Below are 22,985 nucleotides of genomic sequence, written 5' to 3' on the forward strand. Positions count from 1 at the left end.
TTATTGCCCAGAAACACACAAGCGCACACACACAGCATTGAGGACAACAGACACTGTTAGTTAACATTAGTTAGTCCGAAAAGTTTTCGGACTGGGAAAAATGTCAAAGTTTAAAGGAAAATGCATGACAAAAGCATTCGAATTGCTGAACTTAAAGCTTTAGAATTACAATTACCAACAACTGAGCTTTTGCAACGACTTAAAGTCAAAAGATCTTGCCGTAAGGAAAGCATATACAGGTTATTCATTGCGTATACGCAATGTGAGCCAACAAAATAATTGCTAGACTCAGATCATTTGAATGAAACACTTTTGCCATAGGTTTACATAAATTTTTAATTAATGTTTTATTTGATTTTTAATAATAAATATAATTTATTTGTTTATCCATTTTGTTTTTGTTGTTTGTTTTCATCTTTCTTTCATGGGTTGCCCAACAGTATGTAGTTCTCATTCATCATATATTGTATGTATAAACATTTTATGCAATAATAATGAATATATAGCTAGCTCATATACACACACACACACGCACACGCACAGACACAATCGTACACAAGCACACACAGATTCATACCATCTTTTTCTCTTGGGTTTTAGTTTTTTTGTTTTTTTGGATATACATAAGTTTTTTTGTTTATTGTAAGCTACATTTTGACAAAGGACCAAATCGAATTGAAAAGTGCGCTGATGCAATATGTCTAGGTACTTGAAAAAATAGGAAAACGTCTGGAGAAAAACCAAAATTATTAAACGTGATTCATGATACAATTAATTGACTTGACTTGACTTGTATACAACACTATATATATATATATATATATTTATATATATTATGCATTTTATCTGCTCTTTATCGTGTCTATATATAGATATGGATATACATATAATAAACTTCATTGTTGATTTTCTTTTAGTTTACACTTTTTCATTCTATATGATTTAATTTTATTTTGGAGGCAAAAAAGGCACAACAATCTAATAAGTTAAGACGACAAAAAAAATAATGAGTTTGCTTTATAATAAATATATATGTATGTATATATATGTAAGTTTTAATGCTAATGTTTTCTTCTAAACATATATATATAATTTTGAATTTAAAAACATGCACAGAAAATTGGTGTTTCAAGTACTTGAAGTATTTATATACACATATAGATATATATGTATGTATGTATATGTGATGTTTTCGTTTTTAAAAATTCGTATTTCTTTTTCATCTTGCACTCTCTTGTCTCGTTACTCATTCTCTCATTCTTGATTTTGGTGTGCGACAATACATTCACATATATGTATGTATATATAATAGATTTAGCTGTGTTCAGGTAAATAGGAACGACATTTTAAACTCTCTCTCTCTCTCCTTTGGTAATTAGTCTGATCTGAAGAACGTAGTCAAAACAACTAAAACAAAGTTCGGTGGTTTTTCACATATTTTTGTAAGATATTCAATTATTTCTAACAAATTTCCAAGTGTCACTCGAATCTGCTTAATACAAAACAAAAATTTGAGAATGTAATTTGGGGATCAACAAAATTTCTTTTCTACTTTAACAATTAGGCAAGCATTGGCATTAAAATAGTGAAATAGTCCAAACAAAATTAATTTTTATAACATAATTCTGGAAATTTTCTTTGAATGAATTTTATTTAAGCTATTCCTATTTGCTTTAGAACACAGCTGCATATGCATATATATATATACATACATATATTTATATATATGAGTAAATATTACGATTTTAGGAGGATTTTTCTTACTTTTTGTTTATCATTCATTTACTTGTATTAAATTGAAAATGAATTAGTTTTTCTTTTCAGTTAACAATTACTTTTTTGATAGTTTCTTTTCTTTTTGTTTTGTTTTTTATGTTTTATTTTTATTTTTATGTGAAACTTATGTTTAGTACTGGAAAAAAAAATTAGTTTTCTGTATTTAATTTAACAATAAATTAGTTAAAGGACATTTACACAAATTAATCAAAAGGAAAAAAAAACACACACACACACGCACACACATTCGTGTGGTGTGGGGGGAGAAGGTGGAAATAATAAATTAAATATACATAGAATTTTAAGTGTCGCTAAGATTAAGTTAAACATTTCTCACATAATTTTTCATCTTTTTTTTTTTTTTTATAAATGATAACTAATTATTATTTCTTTCTCCTTGCTTTCTTCCTTCTTGCCTTGTTGTTGTTGTTGTTGATGATAGATAGTTAAACCGTATATATATATATATAAATATATATATAGTTTACATTTTAAATGCCCACATATAAATTCATTTTGTTATATCCGTTCGTCCGTTTGCTTTTAATTTCTTCAGGGAGGGGGGGGCCACTTTAGTTTTTGTTTTTCTCGTTTTTAGCTATTCTATAGTCAACATTATTAACAATTATTTTTACTTAATTAACATAAGTTACGAACCAATCATAGGCAAAGAATTATAACCCATCAGACGGATTTGTAATCCCGCCAAAAATCATAATGAAAATCATTTTCCAATCATCCAATTGCTGATTGGCGGTATTACAAATTAACAAAATTCAGTTAGCGACAGATCGTTCTCTTCTGTTTTCTTTTCCTTTCGTTCTTTCTTTTCTTTTTTTGTTTAACAAAATGCAAGAGTCTCCAAACTTAAATGGTAATGGATTGACAAATTTTAAATGTAAACTATGTGTAGTTATGTTATGTGGGTATGAGTGTGTGTGTGTGTGTGTGTGTGTTTGTATGTGTGTATTGTGGAGTAAATGTACGGTGAATAAAATTTAGTTACTGAACCATTAAATATGCATGCTAATTTAATAACATACATATATATATATATATATATTTATGTATAATGCATTCGTTTTTTGCTTTAAGCTGCACATTTTATTAAACTTTTCTTGATTTGCCCACACACACACACACGCTCGACTACATATACACAGACACGCACACATACGCACACACACATATATGTATATATATATTATATATATATATGTGGGATTTAGCTTTCTCTTTCTCTCTATTATGTTTATGTATTTAATTCTACTACATATATATATATACATACACATATATATGTTTATATACAACTACATTTATATAGACATATTTATATATAGACATATATATATATATATATATATATATATATAAAGGGTATATGCTGCTGCTGCTGATGCTGCTTCTGTTGAACATTTAAGGAAATGGAAGCGGATGGATATATTATTTCTTCTTATTGGGCGGCATTGGGGCACAGCGTTGCGGTGTTGTGGGTCGCGATGAATTCATGCCGCTATATAAATACTTGGCTTTCTTCTCTGATGGTTTCAAAATCTACAATCGAACAGAAACAACAACAAATAGGGTCACTTAGGGTTCGCTTGCAATTAGTTGCACTTCATTTACACTCACCTGGAATGAGCACATGAGCGTATCATCCACGGTCATCATGCCGCCAGCATTATCAAATTCACCGCAATAGTTTGGAGCCGAGAATAGTGTGACCAGCTGGCGACGGGCAAAGAACTCATAGCCATCTTCCACAACCTGAAGGATAATTAAAAACAATCGTGCATTAGCACCCTGGACTGGGAAGGGACGACAGAATGTTTCTCACCTGATGTGCACGACAAATCAAGTCGAGCTCATGACGATTTAAGAATTTCGATACAACATCCACACCGAAAGTGAAACTAACACCACGATCATTTTCACCCCAGCCCTGTACATCTTTGTCAGGATCACTCCAAAGAAGATCGCAGAGCAGGCCGGTATCGGGCACATCTGTGGGACGCATTAGGCGACGAATTTGCTCCATTCCCTGCAGATCGGGACTAAGTCCGCCATGACAACAGAAGATTTTCTCATCAATAATTGCAGCAACTGGCAAACAGTTGAAGCAATCTGTAAAGGTCTTCCAGAGTTTTACATTATAGCGACGTTTGCATTCATCGTAAAAGCCTGAGAGAAAGCAGGAAAAAATGCATTTATAATCAATTAAATTATATAAGTTTCATTTCCATTTCCCCTGTTTATTTCTATTCTATTCAGTGTCTCATCTTTTGGTATTTCGTTCGTTTAGTTAAATATTACGTATACGCACCGGGTGACAACTAAATCAACTCTCCGCCCAAAAAAAAAGCTTATACTTATATTGACTGAGGCTCAACTTAAGTCGAAAGGGTTAACCATTATCAAACTATATGTTTTGTATTCCCCAATTTGTATATCCCTTTGAAGTCTAGTCTTCTTGAATACTTACCATAAATTCTATTAATACTGGCACACTCATGATTGCCGCGCAGCAAGAAGAAATTTTCAGGATATTTGATCTTGTAGGCCAATAGCAAACAGATTGTCTCCAACGATTGTTTGCCTCTATCGACATAGTCGCCAAGGAATAGATAATTAGCGGCCGGCGGGAAGCCACCGTATTCAAACAATCTCAATAGATCTGTATATTGGCCATGAATGTCGCCGCAAATGATAAGCGGTGCCTCCAATTCCAAGAGAATCGGCTGTTGCAAGAATATCTCACGTGACTTGAGACACAATCCGCGCACCTCGGCTTCCGTCATTTGCACCTGTTTACCGGTACGACAGCTGCGCACTGTAAAAATTTCAATATCATTTTTTAGTTACAATAAATAACACAAATTTAGAAAACCTCAAATAAAAAACTTTTAGCTTTTAAGCATTGTATTTTCTGTTCTTACATATACAAAGAGTACATATACATATACATATACATATACTTATATATATTTATATAGATATATATATATGTATATAGTTTATCGCTATTTCACTATCTAGGGGAATACGAGGGTGGGGAAGGGAAAAAACCTAGCAGAGTTTTGTTCAAGTCTCTCTTCTTGCTGGCGTGGCGAGGAGGGACACGGGGGGGGTGAAGCAGCGAAACGAAATTACGCAATGCAGGAAGAATTACATATACACAGCAAGTTCTATCGACGCAGACACAAAGACGTCGACAAATAAAAAAGGATACAAATGAGTGGAGCAGAGTGCAAGAGATTAAATGTGAAAGAGAAGGAAAGAAGAAGACGACGAAAACGGCGACAACGACAGCCACGACTTTGTCGAGCGAACGAGAGAGCAAACAATATGACAAGCAAGCAAAATGTTGCATACATTGTGGGGCAAGTGAAATGTGAATTATCATGAATTTGACCTTCAATCATATGTATTTGCTGGTGTGTGTGTGTGTGTGTGTGTGTGTCTGTATGTGCGTGTCGACTGTGTTTTTATTCTTTTTATCGTTTACAATAATTGCAATTTGTTGTCACATTGCTGTTTATGAATAATTTCAAAGAGCTAACAAGTGGGCGTGAATATACAAACAACGCCCCCTTTTTCCCCCTATTACACATATAGTTCTTCCTGACTGACTACTCAATACTATGTAATGCATAGAAAGAGAGTATTCTTCTCTGACGACCAACATTCTTCCCCAGTTTAATTCTTCACAATAGATTAAACTTGATATTTAAGCTATAGGATATTGGTCCTTGGGTTCGTAACTTTAGAATTTATATGGAAACTGTCTAGAAATCCATTCAATTGTCGTTTTTTCAAGGTTTGTTAAGGTCGAACTTCTATAGAAGTTAGATTAGTTCCCATAGAAACAAACAAAAATATACATTGTTTATTAGAAATGTTATATCCAAGTCGTAATCAGATGGGATAACCTGATACAGTCAATATAAATCAGACGCTAAACGAAATAAAAAAGAGACTGAGAAAACTTTGGGAATATCCCAAGACTTCATAATCAGATATTAATTCCCCTTAGTTAAAATTTTATGGGTACATAAAAATAAGATCAATGTATTACTTTTTTGTACTTTTTTTATAATCATTTGTCATATTTTGAGATTTTTGAATGTCTGTCATAATCTATTTCGATTGCCAATGTCTTCCATTTGTAGAATTTCAATTTGTAAAGGGTTTCTAGCTCATCTTGAAACACAATCTATCAAACAACAGGAAGACATCAAGGAATTAAAGCCAAAAAAGATCTCAGAAGATCAGAGAAGATGGAGCAAGGTATTTGTAAATATCTTCTGCAGGATATAGTCAAAGTCGAGTTTTGATGTCTACTTGAGTAATTGTTTGTTTTTGTTGCCTTCTACTGTTATTGCAATTAATTTTCTGGAAATGTTTAAGCCAGCAGGGACTACGGCCAGTAAAACTAGGTCGATTTACTTTCTCGCTCTATTCCCAGTTCATCGCGCACTCTCTCTTTCTCTTCGGGTGTCTGTCTGTCTATCTGGCTGGCTGGGTGTGTGCGAAAACATACAAAATTTAATTAAAATTTTTGCATACAAACAGAAACAGGCTGGGCCAAGGCAGCATTGGCGCTCAAGTCGTCGTTATCCAATATATGTATATGCATATGGATATATGTATAATTCGCCCAACCTCCCAAAACACACATACACACAAGCAACTGAAACACCTGTGTCCTGGGCAACAACAACAATAGTTAAATTTGTTGTTCTTGTTGTTGATCTCTTAAAGCTTAAATATTTTAGTTTGTGCAAAATCTAAACCAAGGAATCAGCGTTTCTGACTACTGGATAGTCTGTGAACTATACTAAAATTTCTTTAACAAAACAAAATCAACCAAATGGCGGCTCTTTTTGAAACATTAAACACCAAACCCCGTTTCCCAGATACTATTAAGTGAACTTTTTTGCCAATACCGACTACCATCCACTATCCATTTAGAGTGAGAGACTCGTTTACTATCTGCTTTTGCCTTCTTGCGCATTATCCTTTGAAGTTACTATATACAAAAAGGTTCACAATCACCACCTCTCTCACCCACTCATCTCTCTCTCTCTCTCTCTTGCATTCATTCTCTGTGTTTCGTTCGCTCCATCTGTCTATGGAGTTTACTTATCTCTAAACCAGCTTAACATTTCCATTTTGCCAACGGAAGCCACAGCTAAAAAGTTTACCCAGGCAAAGCAAGAGGCGGCAAGAGGCATCTTAGTGTTCCAGTTTACCTAACCTCTGGCAAGCAATGTTCCCTCTGCTCCACACTCCCCCGTTTCGGACCCGCCTGAGGATTTTTAAAGCTTATTTCAAGTCCATTGTGGTGAGAGTTATAAACGTTTTTCTTCATTAGTTGCAAAGTTGTTAATCTGGATTTTCATTCGTTGCAGAGGAATACAATTTTCAAAGGATCTCTCTTAGTTCAAGTCGGTAATGCTGATCAATAGTCTCTAACTTTACTATATACTAGCTTATCTCTCTTACTCTAACTCAACATTTTTTCTCTCTGTGTTGATATTTATTTTTTTTTTTTTCGACAGACCACGTGTAATATGTTTTTACATTTTTAATTTTCTGTCTAGAGGAAAGGACGAGTATGTGTATCTGTGTGTGTGTATTTGGACGTATGGGGGGGCGAATTGTTAATCATGATGAACCAGTTTTAGTCAGATGACAGCAGCAGGAAGAAGAGTTACTCTCATTCATTCATTTTCATGCCAACTCTGATGCACATCCTTTTTGCTTATCCCTGGGCGAGCAACTGCTACTGTCTGTCGAGTGAATGAGGGATCGGGGGGATGCTACGTGATATGGTGGCATCTCTTCTCTTCACTCATGTAAAATGCATGACAAAACAAACACGCGCGTCTTTTTTTCCTTACGCATCAAGTTTTTCTTTATTATCATCATCATCATCATCATCATCTTTATCATTATCATCATTCCTCTTTTCTCCTCTCATCTCTTCATTCTTTGCTATGTCTCTTTTATGCTGACGATAAAGGGAACCAAGGGAATGACTCACTGACTGCGGATATTTGCATAAAAATGCAAAATACAAGATACACGGTATTCAAAAAGTCATAGAGTATACCATATTGACAAAGTCGTCATTATCAATTGGGTCTGCCTACATATGTATGTATATCTAATCTGAATGGGATTTGAAATATTCTAAATTATACTTTATACTAAATGTTTTCTCTTCACTTCACAATTTAACAAAGTCAAATCTTAAAGCTTTATCCTAAACAAAAAGATGAGCGAGAGTGCTTTCAGCTCAAAAATAATGAAATCAAGTCATTGTGCCGACTTCGGTATACCATTTAAAGCGGTGTCGGACAAGTGTACTGTGCACGAGACTTTCTACCACATTCGTTGGCTTTAGGTATATCAACTGGATTGCGGTTGCTGATCAGGAATTTATATCCTGTATGCCGAACACACGAATTTTGTTTGATTTTAATATACCATTTCACTCAAAGAGAAGGCTTGGGTATAATTATGCAGGACATATTCCATTCGCCCTCGCATGTTATCCTTTTCCGCGCATAACTTAAATATGGGTTCACTTCACTCTCAAGTTGCGAGGTGGGAATGGAACATTGAGGTAAGATAATGGCTGCCAGATGTTTGGCGGAAACTCCAAAAAAAAAAAAAAAAAAAAAAAAAAAACGAGAAAAGGAAACAAAGACTATGCTAATATATAGTATATACTATGCATGTGTGTTGGAGATATGCTAATGTCACATGGCATATGGTTAACGAGGAGACCGCAAGGCAACGCACACAATTTAAACAGTAACAGAAACCGAACAGAACTACAGCAATAATGTGCAAGAAGTTGGCTTAAACAAATCAAAATATAAAAAATAAAAGTCTTATATCAACTGAAATAATTTGATCATTGCAGCATGATTTTCTTAGAAAACCAAATTATGTGTTGAATGTGATTTTTAAAGCGCACAAAGGCAAAAGCAATCAATTTTCTACCGCACTCTCCGCATTTTCCCTCCGTCCTTCCGTTCTTTGGTCTCCGCTCACTCTCTGTACATTGATTTTTGATTGCTTTATGGAATATATGCAAAGGCCAGCTTAAAATTTAATTAACAGCTCGGTCAATCGACCAAATGGACCACGAGCAAAAGCCGAACCACCCAACCACCCAATCCATGCATTCTTCTGGCTTGCCAAAGGTTAATTTTATGTGTATGTGTATGTGGGTGTGTTTATGTGTTTTACAGCCAACTTACAAGAAATTTTTATTTATTATGGCTAGAGTTTTAAATGCTGAATTTGCTGTTAGGATGGAGGAATTGTCCGTTCTTATGGCTCTCATGAATCTGACACACTATTAAATAGATTTTCCTCTCACCCAATTTGATTGAGTTAAGTTGTGGTGGCCCCCCCCTCCTTTTCTCTTCCCCGCCATGATGATTACAATAGGTTCAATGTCGAATGGGCTACTAATGTGTCCAATTGCCCAACCACCCATCGATTCAACAACAACAGCAACACACACACACACGACCTTTGCCTCTATTTGTGACCGCCTATGGCCCCAACTAACAACGGGGCGGGTAAGGGGAGAATTTTTTGTTTTTGGTAGTCATTAAGTGCCACGCCCAGACTTAAGGCAATCCTCCTTCGCTTGGCTCTCTGCGTGCTCAAGTAGAAATTCAGGCAAATGAAGCAAAGATAACAGCCAACAACAATGACAGCGGCAAATAATAAATGTTGTTTCTTTAGAGAGCCTTTGGGAGGGGAGGGAGGTGTAGGTGAAGAGGTGGTAACTGCTGCCAACGTTGATTAAGGACAAGTGCAAGAAATTTTTCAGGGGTGTGAGTTTTTTTTTGTCAATTACGTTTAACTTTGGGTGCCTTAAAGTAGGCAATAGAAATTACTTTATGGGTGAATCCAACGCCGCCTCTTCCCTCCACCCATTCAAACGATTCGAGTATTGTTGGTAAATGTATCCGTTTCACATTGACCCACTTCTTTTCAGTTTTTTTTTTCTGACTTTGAGGGGCAAATTGAAATTAAATGTTTTTACAAGGAAAAATATCAACAAATTCTTCATATTATCTTAAAGAAAAGTCTAAAAGCATTCAAAATTAATTGAAAAATAAATAAGCATACAAATATGTATATAAAGAGAGTATGTGAGAAACAGAGAGAGAGAGAGGGATCTCGACAAATGTGACAGTCTTAGGGCCAAATTCTTTAGATTTTATATCGAAAGCAAAAGATCTAGCTAGAGGAGGGAGCCAATTTTGTGCAATTTCGTGACTAAAAGTGTTTTTTCTTGCTGTTAAGAGCTTCCGTTTTACATTGACCCAGTTGGTGGTTCGTGTTCGTTTAGGGGTTCGGGGGAGGGTTGGTCTTGGTGCTGGTAACTAATTGGCTAACTGAAATTTGTAAAATGTGGCTCATGAAAATTATTTGCTTAAAAACTAGCAGCAAAAACAGAACAGAATAGAATGAGGAATACACGTGATCAGACCAGAAGGAGAAGCAAACCCTAAGCCCTAAGCTCTAAGCAAATTGTGCCAGTTAAGCACATTAGCACTGATTATAACGGCATTTACATGACATTTTCTCATCCACCCACAGTTTGGTGTCGTTTCGTTTCGATTCGATTCGTTTTCAAAGGCCCAACACATGGCGTATGCGTAATATTGGGTATATTCCTCGAAAATGGCAAAAGTCTACTAGTCTAATCCAAAAATAAACAATTCAAGCGGTAATTAACACAAAACAGCAAATAATAAGTGAAACTGAACAGCAAAAACAAAAAGAAATCGTTGGATATATCCACATAAAATATGCAATAAAATGATGATTGAAAACAGAACGAAAGAAGCAAAGAATAGTAAATATTTAAGGTTTACTTTAAAAGAAATGATAAACACTTGAGAAGGTCAACAGAAAAGCCAAATATTACACAAACAGATAAAACAGCTTAAAGAAAGGAAATCTTCTTGACGAAAACTTCTTTTAAGTTTTATTTTGTTTTCTTGTTAAAATGAAATTTATGCATTATGCATTGGCAGTCAAAATTGATTTAATTTTATTGTACATGTGTGTGTGTGTGTGAATCCGAGTTAAAAGTCTTTGGGTTTCTCAAAATCTCAGTCCACCACGAGACCCACCGTTTATGGCCCACTGTGCATTGATCTGATCTATTCTACATATACATACATACATATGTAAATTATTTGTGTACAAAAACAATTGCACATGGATGATGTGCCCTTTTTTCCATTTTTTGTTCAATATGTGTTTTTTGTATTCTCTATTTGGGTTTGTGTGTGTGTGTGTGTGTGTGTTGCTTTCTACTTCAGTGCGTACCACGTTGCGTATGCGCGCTATTTATAAAAATCAATTTCTTTCTGCCTTGGCTGCGGTAACATCGAGACAAGCAAGCGAAAGCGAAACGAAAATAAATAAATAAATTATGTTCTTTAAAGGGAGAACATCACATCCCAAAAACAAATAAGACAACAACAAAATTTTATGTAAAGTATGAATATATATCAGAAAAGAACACCAGAGAAATCTAAAGACCTGTAAACTTGAAGCTGAATTTCCACTTTGAAAAGCGTCGAAAAGGATTTTTTTATTGCATAATTCATAATTATGAATATCATAGGAATGATTGATTAATTTATTTTCTTTCTTAAGATGAGTCCTAATCTCTGTTTCTCTGTCTTTCTGTCTCTCTCTATCTCTCTCTCTCTCTACATGTATATATTTGACTGCTGTTTACTGTATTTTTCAACCAATTTCAAACAATTTTTAGCGCGTGCAACAAGAACAAAAAACAATTCCGTATAAAATAAACATTTATTTTTAGCATTTCGGCTTGTTGTTTGGTTTTCGCTGCTGTTGCCGTTTGCTATTTGCTTCTTTAACCTATTCCTATTCTTTCTTTTATTTAGTTCGCCTCGCTGGCAAATTGGAAAATGTGGAAAAACTGTAAAACATAAGGCAAGAAAGCAAACAACAACGGCCGACCCACCAACCGACCGTCCGCCATTTAGCCCATGCCTCCCTCTCTGTCTCCTCCCGCAACGTCTCTCTTCTTGGTCGCTCTCACTATTTCATTTCTTCCGCATAGACCAACCCCCGCCTCCATCCCACCCATACAACGATCGATTTTGTTGTGTGTGTGTCTGTTTGCTTCTTAGAATATTTCTCCAACTGCATTCATTTGGCTTTGTCATCGCCTTTGGTCATTTATCGAGCGATGTTTGTGTAAACTAAAGATAGAAAGAGAAACCGAAAGGCCGACAAAAGGGCGTCAGAAGAGTGCAAGCGGGAGAGAGAGAGATGAGAAGAGGGGACTCTAGTTTATACGTAGAGAATTAATTTTACTTTTCTTGGTTAAAATTAAATCGAATCAATTCTGTGAATCATTTATACTCTATGTTCTTGCAAAATTTATTCAAAACAAATCAAAGTGAAATTTCAATTGGCCGCTCAGTTCGATTTCTGAATCTAAATTCGAAATTTGTGCCAAACAGAGTTTCCCTTATGTTCAAAATACTTCAATACTTTGGGAGAGCAACGTCAAGACTTATAAAATCGTTTTTCCTATGGCCCTATCTGCTTGATTATATTAATATTGCAATAAATGTGTCAAAGTTATGGAAAATTTATGAGTTTACAAATCATAAACAAAACAAAAAACTGAAGGATTGCAAATTTTTCATTAACATATGCCTATTCTAAAATGTAAATATTCCGAAATATCTAAAGAATTAAGAGATTTAGGAAACAATTTGTAAATAAATTCACTTTTAATTCCATGGAATGGAAATGATTGATAAAAACCAAATGGATTTTCTATTCCAAATCAGTCCAAGGACTTTTAGAAATGAAGCGGGGGGGCTCTCACTCACTCTCTCTCTCTCTCTCTTTGTCTCTCAATTACATATGATTTATTAAACATTCAAAACGAGCTATAACAAGGTCTTTATGAATAAATTTTATTTAATTTCTTCTTTTTTTTTAATTTCCTACGGAAACAGAATTAGTTGGGTTTAGTTTAGTTTTTGTCGTACACACACAGAGATAGAGAGAGAAAAAAGAGAGAAAAAGACATACAGCATTTATATATTTATACATATATAAATAATCTGCAATTTGTATCTGTTATATCTATGTAACTATTTCTGTATGTGTGTGTGTGTGTGAGTGCAAGTTCCATTTTATTTACTCGGGGGCCTTGCTTAATTAGCGTCTCGTTATTCTTGTTGTTGTTGTTGTTGTTACGTTGAAGCGGAAGCATTGGCAATGTTACGTTTTCCACTTTTCGCTTGTCCGTCCGTCCGTTCTTTCCTCCAACGTCTACGCTGATTCATTTGGCATGTAAGTGATGCGTTTTCCATTTTATCTTATCGTCAAATACAATAATTAAAAGACGACACAACAACAACAACAACGTCGTACATGACCTTAAAAATAGACCAATTAAAACAACAAAAAAAACATTTATATGTATATATATATATATATATACGTAATATTTAAAGAAGAAAACCCGAACAAAGAACCAGTATGGAAGAAAGAGAAAGAGGAAGAAAAAAACAAGTGACAACAGAAAAAAAGACGAACTTTTTTTTTTTTTGCTTGCCAACATGGCGTATGAGTAATGAGTTTCCATTCGAAATGAGGGCCACAGATTCAATCCCCATCTGGACAAAACAAACAACAACCCAAAAATACACACACACACAGCCAACATTAGTTTTTCTCTAATCATTTTCTATTTGTTCTATTCGCTCGACTCGACAATTGTTTAAATATTTTTCTATTTATTTGCCTGGCCATTATTTGTTAATTAATAATTATGACAAAAAACAGAGAAGAGAAAACAAAAAAAGGAAAACGCAAAGCTAAAGTCTTAAGGCGACCTTGCCACCTTGTCGCACCCTTAGCTCTTCATTGAAAATTTCTCAATTCATTTATTTGTTTATCCATTTTTTGTGTTACCTTGAAAATTTTACAATTATTTTGTTTTTACTTCATGTTGTTGTGGTTGTACATTGCGGTTGCCATACGCATTCAATATATAATTGTTATATATTTGCTCTATATATATAATGATTCAAATATATATAAGAGCATTTAGAGTTAAGTAAAAAGATATATTTAACGACCTTGTGAGATATGGAACGACGACCCACGATTCATAATTGGGCAGTTCCGTATCCTCGGGGGATAAAATAAGGGAAATTTCGCCCCCCAAATGACTATTTACCTTTGACATTGATCTAATTCCGAAACACAACGAACAATTTTCCCTTAAAATGTTGGTTTTCCCTCCGTAAATGTTTGTGTTTCCCAACAGAAAGAATGAGCTAGATTTACCACTGTAATTGAGTTTCGATTGTTGATTACTTTTCAAATCTGCAGTCAAACATAATTTCAAGAAGAAATATTCAAGTCAACATAGAAAGGATTGTTTGTAGATTTCTGTAAGGTGTCTCCCTCTCAAGGCATGCCTTGATTAAACCAAGTCCGCTTTTGGCCTTTAAATTAAAGATGAAACTTAAGCCTCACACTACCTGTTAAACGAACAAAATATATGCAAGGTATGTGATGAAACATTTGAACTTCTTTTTTTTTTTTCTTTTGTTTAGCCTTCTTCTTTTACCTAAACCGAAACATTACTTTGTAAGAAAAAAATGTCTGTGGTGTTGTTGCCACTTTCCGCAATTCCACTTTTTGCTTGATGATGGCTTACAGCAACAACAACAACAACATGCAGGTGGTAATGTTTTTAAAATAGGCAACCTCGCCTCGAAAAGGGGATGGGGGTGGGGGGAAGGGAGAAAAGGCGCAGGAAGCCATTACCAGGGCATGTGGGCCGACGCCACGCCTTACCTTTTTACCAATTTAATTCTGGCCTGTGTGCTGTATTTTGCAAAGGTCAAGGCATTTGGCCAACACAACAACTAAGTATACACTGTGCTAGGTGCTTTCAGTTCTTGGTTTGTAAAAATAAAGCCAAGAAATGGAATGAAATGAAATTTAAGCCATCGTCCATCCTTCGTGGTTAGCTTTGGGGGATTAAAGATCATATCAAACGATATGGACTTCTGAAGGGACACCATCCAAGCAAGCAATTAAGTAAGCTTTTGGTGCGTTTTCAAGTGGAATCGTTCAATGCTTTGTGAGCCGCTTAAAGTTCTCATAACTCTCTCCCTTTCCTTTTGCTGTTATTTCTCCATTTCATTTCCTTGGAAAATTCTCAAGAGACCGAAATACCAGAGTTTGTTATCGATGAAAAGCGGGTCATCATGTCATGTTTTATGCTGGCAGCTGCGATGACAACTGACCCCTAAAGACTAACCCACCCCACACCCGCTCCAATCTTTTGTCCCTCTCCAGTCCCTTGCTCTGTTTACCCTTTACGCCATCTTGATTTTTGCTCTTGTTTCTTACTTTTGACCCAGCCAAGAAACTTTGTTGATTTATATTTTTGTCCAACGACGCTCATGAAATTTGCAGTCACAGTTAAAGTAGGGCGTGGCAACAGGGGAATGGGGCAACTCGGGGGGGGCTGACCAGGCAGTGGGCATTAAAATTGCATGCGCACAAAACTATGCAATGGATTCAATGACGGGGATGGGGGACAAAAGGCAACAGCAGCAGCTGCAGCAGAAAATGAAAAAAAAAAGTTTCAGTACAGTTCTCAGTTCCATTCCGGAATGTGTCAGCAATTAGGACAACTAAGAAACGGGGCAAAAGTGAAAGTGGGAAGCAGAGAGTGCTTCACGTACGTTTGTATGTGTGAGTGTGTGCAAGAGCATCATAAATCATCCAACCAACCATCCGCACCCAATGGGCTGACTGCCTCCTGGACAGATTCGGTCGGTCGGTAGAGGACAAAAACATCATGACGTCAAAGACATCAAGTGGCTCTAACTACCACACACACACACACATACATCTGTCTGTGTGTGTGTGTGTGGGCGTGCAAAGGTGTGAAACAACCCACATATGGCAAAAGCTTCATCTACCGAAAAACCAAAAATGTGACTTCAACACTTCGCCCACCTTATATACTGGGGGCCTGGATAAATTAAAACTCACCCGCCCCCCTCCCACTTCTCATAATATCAAGGTCAAAGTTGATTACTCCGTGTAGCCTATGATGTTATGGGTTTCTTTACCATCCAAAATCGGATTTGTAAGTTATAAATCAAAGCTATTACAACGAATTGAGTTTTCTTTATCAATGTCTCTCTCTCTCTCCCACACACACTCTCCTCTTTCTCATTCTCAAACATAAATTCGAGGCGTTATTGTATTGATTTATTCGCACTGTTTTAATGAAACTTTTATGTGATTACTAAATTAGATTATGAAAAAAAGTAAAAGAAAATCTATTCTTTTTAGCACTTTGCTTCTGGCTAACTAAGTCAAAAGGTCAAATGTATTATTAAGTTGCATGTACCTACTAAAAATGTGTGTTTCCGTGTGTGTTTGTGTGTGTGTGTGTGTGTGTGTAGAGACAAAATTACATTTTTTCTCTTTTTTTGGGTCAAATGGTCAGGTTTTGGTGGTCTGGCTTTAGTTCTGACCTTCAAAATTGAACGAGTAGGTATGCCACGTTAAGCTCTCAAGTATCCTTTTTGGCAGAGACTTACACCCACACACACACACACACACACAAACACTCAAACACACATACGCACGCACATGTATGTGGGTAAACCATTAGCCACAACATTTTTGCGCCGCTGGCATTTCTCGTCGTTTTCTTTTGCTTGAATTTTTTTGTTATTTGCCAAGTGCACGCAATGTGACAAACTTACAACGAGTGGGCGGTTTATAAGTGGGCGTGCCGGTGTTTAGGAATGAGAAATTATAGTGTCTATCATATGTACATACATATATATGTAATGTTCTTCAAATTATTTGCTCTTTGTCACATTTCCCTTCCCCCCTCCACGTAAGTGCGTGTGTGTGTTGGAGAAATCATAATTAAAACAACTTGCCGTTGTCATTAGCTACTTTGACAACGTTGTGTGGTCCCAGAATAAAGTAAACAACTAAGTAAAGACCATAAACTAGCTAACTCAACTCGATTAGAATCGTATTTACATAAATCATGCCTTCATTTAATGATCAAACTTTAGTCTTGGAATCAAATAACTGTCAAAGTAATGAGTGCAATAACTAAAAGTATTTCAACTAAAAATAATCTTGAAGTGCTCTCAGGTACAAGGAACTCATCAAGGAAGGATTAACACTGACGTTTTTCTTGACATCATCAGAATTTGATTGTCGATTTTTCAAGGACTTTTCTTCCTTTCGATTCCTTTGACTATTATCTGCATTCCCATCTATATTCTGTTCTATATTTTAAGATGGGGTTTGAAATGTCCTTCTTTATTCCTTAAATGAGTAAAAATTGAAAACCAAGGCAGCTAACTTAAACCACATCATCTCTTTTTTTAGTCAAATGTAATCAAAAAATACTTAAATGCCAGCAGCAGTAATCACCATCATCATTATCGTTGTCATTATCATTATTATTATCATCTTCATCCTCCTGCGATGGAAAGCTTAGCAAACCCAAAACAATCACCTTAACAATTTTCCTTCAATCTAGTTATTTATCCTATTATTGCTATTGCTTTTGTTATTGTTATTGTTATACACCACGCTGATTGACTCAAGTGAAGGTTATGACATTCAAATTCTATTTTCAATCAGCGCCGCACCAAACAAACTCAGAAGATGCCGCCCTTTCCACCCGCCGCCGTCAAGCACGACGACGACTTTGGCATGCGACAAACGACGGGACGGCGCATTGGGTATGGATTTTTGGCGACATCGACAACGATGACGATGACGAGTCAACCAACTCAATTATACAAATATTATACAAACATTAGAAATGCATCAAAAATAACGAAGAATATTCAAAGGCACGGAATGGAATTTGTGCACGAAGAAGCCGCATTAGAGTGAAGTGGAGTAGAGAAGCGTGGAATGGAATGGCATAGAGTGGAGTGAAAAGGAGGTGTGAAGGATCAACTCAAACTGTCACTAGGACAAGGACAGCTAAGCGAAATGAATGGAGAAGAAATAGAAATAGAAATAATGTGTGGCAGGTACACACAATATGTTTGTATTCTAAATATGTGTAAGTAGAAGGAAGCCTTGGCACACTGTGTGTGTCGTTTGTCGTTTGGCCTCCCCAACAGAGAGACACTCATCCAATCGATAACACACGCCAGTGTCAAGTCAGGTGTAGAAGGTTTTCGGTAAGTGATCTTAAAAGTCTTCTTACTCTGTCGGAGTTTTCCGCATGATTTTTTTTAAACAATCACTTCACTACCATGATAAATTCTTAGTCATTGTTTTCTAATTGCACTTAAAGTAAGTGTATTGATCAGCATGGAATTGGTGATGGCATTTCACAAAATATGATATGACTAATTTAACCCAATTTACAGGGGGCTTGTTACCACCATTTTGCAATAAAACACTTTACTCATATATTTTTTATGATGATTTCTGAATTTTGTGTTCAAGTGTAACTTGTCATTGGGTCGGTCGAACCAACCAACTAACATTCACCTCGTCACCCACTTTCGTTCTATGTATGTAAATATACATATGTGCAAATGATTTGTGTAACCTTCATTGAGTTCAGAGTTCTGAGCTGTGAGTTCTTCTGTGTTGTGGCTGTGGCTGATTAGCGTAAATGCTTATTCATTTTTTTTTTTGTTTTATAGTTGGGGGCGGGCCAATCATCACGTGAATGAACTTGTTGGGGTTTGCACACGACAACACGAAAATCACATTCCGTATTGAAGGTAGTATAGAGTATACTATAAAGGATATATGATATATTTTTTTTGAGAGTAAGGGAGAAACAATATTTTATTGTCGCGTGTCGCCCACTCGAGATTTCTTTCTACTGCGCTACAGATTGGAAGGATTTCTTTCTCACTCTCTACAGATATGGACTGCGTGTGTGTGTGTGTTTGTTAATGTAAAATTTGCATAGTATTATGTGTTATATTATATATATATATATATACATATATGTATGTATGTATATCTGATGATTGCAAATTTATGGTATGATGACAATTAGATTTGGGGTTTTGGCTTTGACTTGGGGTTGGGGTTGCATAACGAGAGAGGGGGGAGGGGGCAAAAGTGAGTTAAAAGGGGAAAATCTCAATTGAAATAACACTGGGTGGGGTTGGGTGTACTGTACAGCAGCAGCAGCAAAAGAAGAAGTGTGACTACACGTGTATGTACACAACTGTACCTATAATACCAATAACAGAACAGAAGCTTATACCCAATTTCCACTGAACAGCATCTGTTCCCATCCAAAAGTATAGTCTTTACTAACACAGTTTAGGAAGCATCTCTGCAGAACTAAACTTCTCAAGGATCGATTTCTTTTTTTCGAAGACTTCTGAACTTGTTTTCACATTTAGTTTTGGTCTTTTTTCTTTTGCAATAGGTTTTTCTCATCAAATTTTGTATTTCAATATCCTAAATTAACCTTCATTTTAATGCTTGTATAAGATACCTATGTAAGGTATAGGACATTAGTTAGAAACTGTTAACATGTGTCTCGCGATTTTCGGATTCTATTCCAAAAGAGTCAAAAATGAAATCAAGTTTTAAAAAGTCCTATTCTGTAAGGCGAAAACTTTCCATTTCACTGATTTCCATAACGTTTGTGCCCTTTGGCCCTAGTAGATATATGTATTCTATGGGGTTTGGATTCTCTAAAGAGAGAGAAAGAGAGTAAGAACACACACTACTTTTGACGTTTCATTCCGTTTCGTTTCGCTTGTTGCAGTCTGTTCGTCTTTTATGTACTTTTCCAACACTACCAGTACTTTTCAAAATAGAAATACTGCGAGCGTTTTGTGTGTCTACTAAGTGAAATGATTTTTGTTTTACTTTAATGAGAATTGAATTGAAATTGCTTTTAAAAATAAACTTGTGCGTGTGTGAGTGAGTGTTTGGAAATTTTGTGTTTTGTTTTAGTTTTGTTTATACCAAATTCAGCAACGAAAAAATCACGTAATTTCAATCTCGATTTCTTGGGCTCCTCACGTGGATGATGCACCGTTATCTGATCGCCATCCGCTGAGATCATTGTTTCGCTGGGCGGCGATATTGAGTATTGTTGTAATAGACGACGCTGCTGCTCGGTAAGATCGTCCAACGGATCTGAGCTAGAACCACCTGCACCTGCGCCTGCACCTGCAGCGAATGAAGTGCTGCTGCTGCTACCACCACTTGTGGGCGTGGCAATCGATGATGTTGAAACAACAGCAGCGGCAGCCGCTGCAGCAGCAGCCCCACCAGCAGCGGCCAATTGTTGAGCAATGAGCAGCTTCTGGGCATGCTCTTCGGCCTCTTTTTGTTTTTTGAAATCTTTTTTTTTCGGTTGGGGGTTTTACATATACATGTATATATATATATTTATATATAGTCATAAACAAGAATCAACTCAAAGAGAGTGGGAGGGAGGGGCGGTAGGAAGTGGAAAGATCGGGAAACATTGAGCCAAATGGGGGCAAATCATAAACAATTGTAATAATATAATTTTGTAAACTGAAACAAAAAAAATCTAAAAACCGAAAAATCTCACATCACACAGAAACACAGCAACGGGAAGCGGGGAGAGAGAGAGAGTTATCAAGTCACCTGATCCACCGGTCGAAACAAAAGTCTAGGACCTGCCTGAACTTTCTCCAACAGATTTATTTTGAATCGAAAAACTAATTTAAATAGGCAATTAATTTCTTCAACAGTCAATGTGGCTTTCCCATTCGATTTGACAACAATGAGATTTACGCGCAGGATAAGAAGCAGGCTAAAACGACGTCATAACGACAACCCAGACTAGACGGCTCAAAAATCAATTTCAATTTGCAATTTAACAAATGAAATTTGTGCCGCCGCCTCTGATGATGATGATGAGATGATGCCGCATAGATCAAAACTAATGACATTTTTACTCCCTCCAAGAAGACCTTGAGTTGAGGTTGAAGAAGCGGAAATGTAGGATGTAGGCGAAACACGAAAACGAAAAAACGGAAAGGGCCAAATGCAATTTCCACTCGATCTGTGACCCCTACAACCCTCTCCACTCCACGCCCTCTATCATGTGACCTGCCGCATTTGCAAAACGAGATGAGCGCTAAGCAGCTTAGAAAGAGAGGAAGAAGAAGTAGAAATTGTAAACTATTTAGCGTTTACGCTTTGGGGTTAGTTGGCGCATTTTTCTGATATGATGATGATGACACAATGTGTTGCATGTTGCAAAAGGTGGAAAATATCGGTTAACATAGATTGATTTCTTGTTGACCTTTTTATTTGGTAATGCGGATTAGTTTGAATCAAATAAAGATAATAAATATATCAGAAAAAATACATTTCATTTACTTGAGATCGAAAAATGACAGAATGATGGCGGCCTCAAGTTAGTAAAGACTAACGGTATGCGGTCTCTTCTTGCCTTGCCTTGCCCATATAATTGTTATCAGCCGCCCTCGCCTCTTGCCACTCCCATTTATTTCATTCTCATGTGACTCCGTTTCATTGCTTCTGTTTTGCTTTTCAGTTCTTTTATATATTTTGTTGTTGTTGTTGCTTTTGAATCATTATCATTATCAGCTTTATTGTTTTAAGTTTTTTTTTTTTATTATTTTTTCTTCATTTGTATTTTTAATGAACGATGACGTCATCGTTGTTTAATGCTTTTTGCACCAGAGCGAGAGAGAATGCCGAGAACGCGATAAATAAAACAACAGCAACAACAACTAAACGAATATCCAACAACAAAAATGATCAAATGGATGCTTATGTAAAAGTTAATGAGACAAGCGAAATGGCAACAAAAGCAACAACAACTTCTATTACATTTCGGAGAAGCAATGAAAATCAATTTAATTTAATTGATACAAAAGTCAAATTTAAAAGAAAAGGGGAAAAGGCTAAAAACACACAAACAACAAGAGAAGAGACCTTGTTATTGCCCTTGTTTTTGTATTTATTGTTGTTGTTGCTGTTGTTGTTACTGGCAAATTGAACAAGCAACAAAACAATATGCAATAATTAGAAAAATGCAATCTTTTGGCCAGTAGCTGTCTCCCACTCTCTCCCTAACGATTTAGCACACACACACACACACACACACGCATACACTTGAACAAATTTAGGTTATAAATTAAAAGAAAATTTATAAAGAAAAGGGCATTTCAGGGGCCATGTGTAGGTGGTGGGTGCTGGAGGTAAGTCTTTTTTCTTTGAGGTGGGTGCGGGCCGGGATGGGGAAGTTTAGAACTTGTATTTTTTGTTTTTTTGGTACTTACTTTCCAGCAGCCGCTGTATGAGACTGTCCACATTTAAATCGAAATCGCTCATTTTGACCAAGTAGCTAAAAAGTTCTTGGCCGCGTTTTTTTTGTTTCCCTCTCTATCTTGCTCTTTCTTGCTAGGTCGATGTTGCTGTTATTCCAATTGGAATTTTGGCGCAACAATAGCAACAATGTTGTTTTCTTTTTTTTTCTCCTGCACACACTCACACAGACGTAGGCACGCACGCACGCAAACACACACACGCAAAGAGACACTCACAGCAATGTTAGTGTGATGCCGCCGCAAAAGGTAATTTCACTTTTTCGAATTTTTCTATTTATTTATCTGTTCTCGTGTTGTTTGTATTTTTTTACATTCGATTTGGTGCTAGCCAATTTTTGCTCCGTGCTACAAAAAAAAAAACAACTGCGCTAGCCAAATTTTGTTCCGTGCTACAAAAAAATATTAAATAAGTATCTCGCACACACACGCGTCCGTTCACTTGGAAAACAAAAACAACACAAAAAAACTGTGAAAAACAAAAACAACATGGCGAAATCAATTCGCCCGGCGCGCCGAATTCGCCCAAGCCGTAGAAAAAAATGAATATTCGCCGTAACTTTTTGCCCTTTCGCTTCGAACAATTGCTACCAACGGCGAACCGATGAGTCGAACATCGGAGTCGAACTCAGACAAAGGAGTCGAACTCGAACAATTGATGCCAACGGCTAATCGATGAGGGCAAACGTACTCACGGAGGTTCTGGCAACACTGCGTACATAGTCTATCTGGCAGCGCCAGTCGCAAAATGCTTTTATGTTT

At 36.2% G+C, this 22,985-nt stretch overlaps 1 protein-coding gene across 2 annotated transcripts; it reads right to left on the minus strand.

The window, feature by feature from the left end:
- Positions 1–318: 318 nt before the first annotated feature.
- On the minus strand, positions 319–22,706 carry flw (flapwing). 2 transcript variants are annotated; one of them, XM_068302823.1, is made up of 6 exons: positions 22,179–22,706; positions 19,855–20,235; positions 4,262–4,609; positions 3,617–3,960; positions 3,412–3,546; positions 319–3,333 (listed from the first exon to the last, which is right to left on the minus strand). In XM_068302823.1, exons 1-6 carry the CDS (start codon positions 22,228–22,230, stop codon positions 3,223–3,225), a joined length of 1,371 nt encoding a protein of 456 aa, XP_068158924.1. In that variant the 5' UTR covers positions 22,231–22,706; the 3' UTR covers positions 319–3,222. The 2 variants fall into 2 exon arrangements, with proteins under 2 accessions (XP_068158924.1, XP_068158925.1); XM_068302824.1 differs by lacking the exon at positions 19,855–20,235 and having other exon boundaries at positions 22,179–22,702.
- Between the last annotated feature and the right edge of the window lie 279 nt (positions 22,707–22,985).

This window comes from Drosophila tropicalis, unplaced genomic scaffold, assembly GCF_018151085.1.
Source record: "Drosophila tropicalis isolate 14030-0801.00 unplaced genomic scaffold, ASM1815108v1 contig_158, whole genome shotgun sequence".
In the NCBI taxonomy this organism is placed as follows: domain Eukaryota; kingdom Metazoa; phylum Arthropoda; class Insecta; order Diptera; family Drosophilidae; genus Drosophila; species Drosophila tropicalis.

What these genes read in the sequence shown, in the direction of transcription:
- flw (XM_068302823.1), bottom strand. Translation starts at nt 22,230, where the DNA reads ATGAGCGATTTCGATTTAAATGTGGACAGTCTCATACAGCGGCTGCTG. An exon ending in CATACAGCGGCTGCTGGAAA is followed by an intron (nt 20,236 to 22,178) that starts GTAAGTACCAAA and finishes CGAAAAAAAAAG; the next exon opens with ATTTCAAAAAACAAAAAGAG. An exon ending in CGCTCATGTGCTCATTCCAG is followed by an intron (nt 3,334 to 3,411) that starts GTGAGTGTAAAT and finishes GTTCGATTGTAG; the next exon opens with ATTTTGAAACCATCAGAGAA.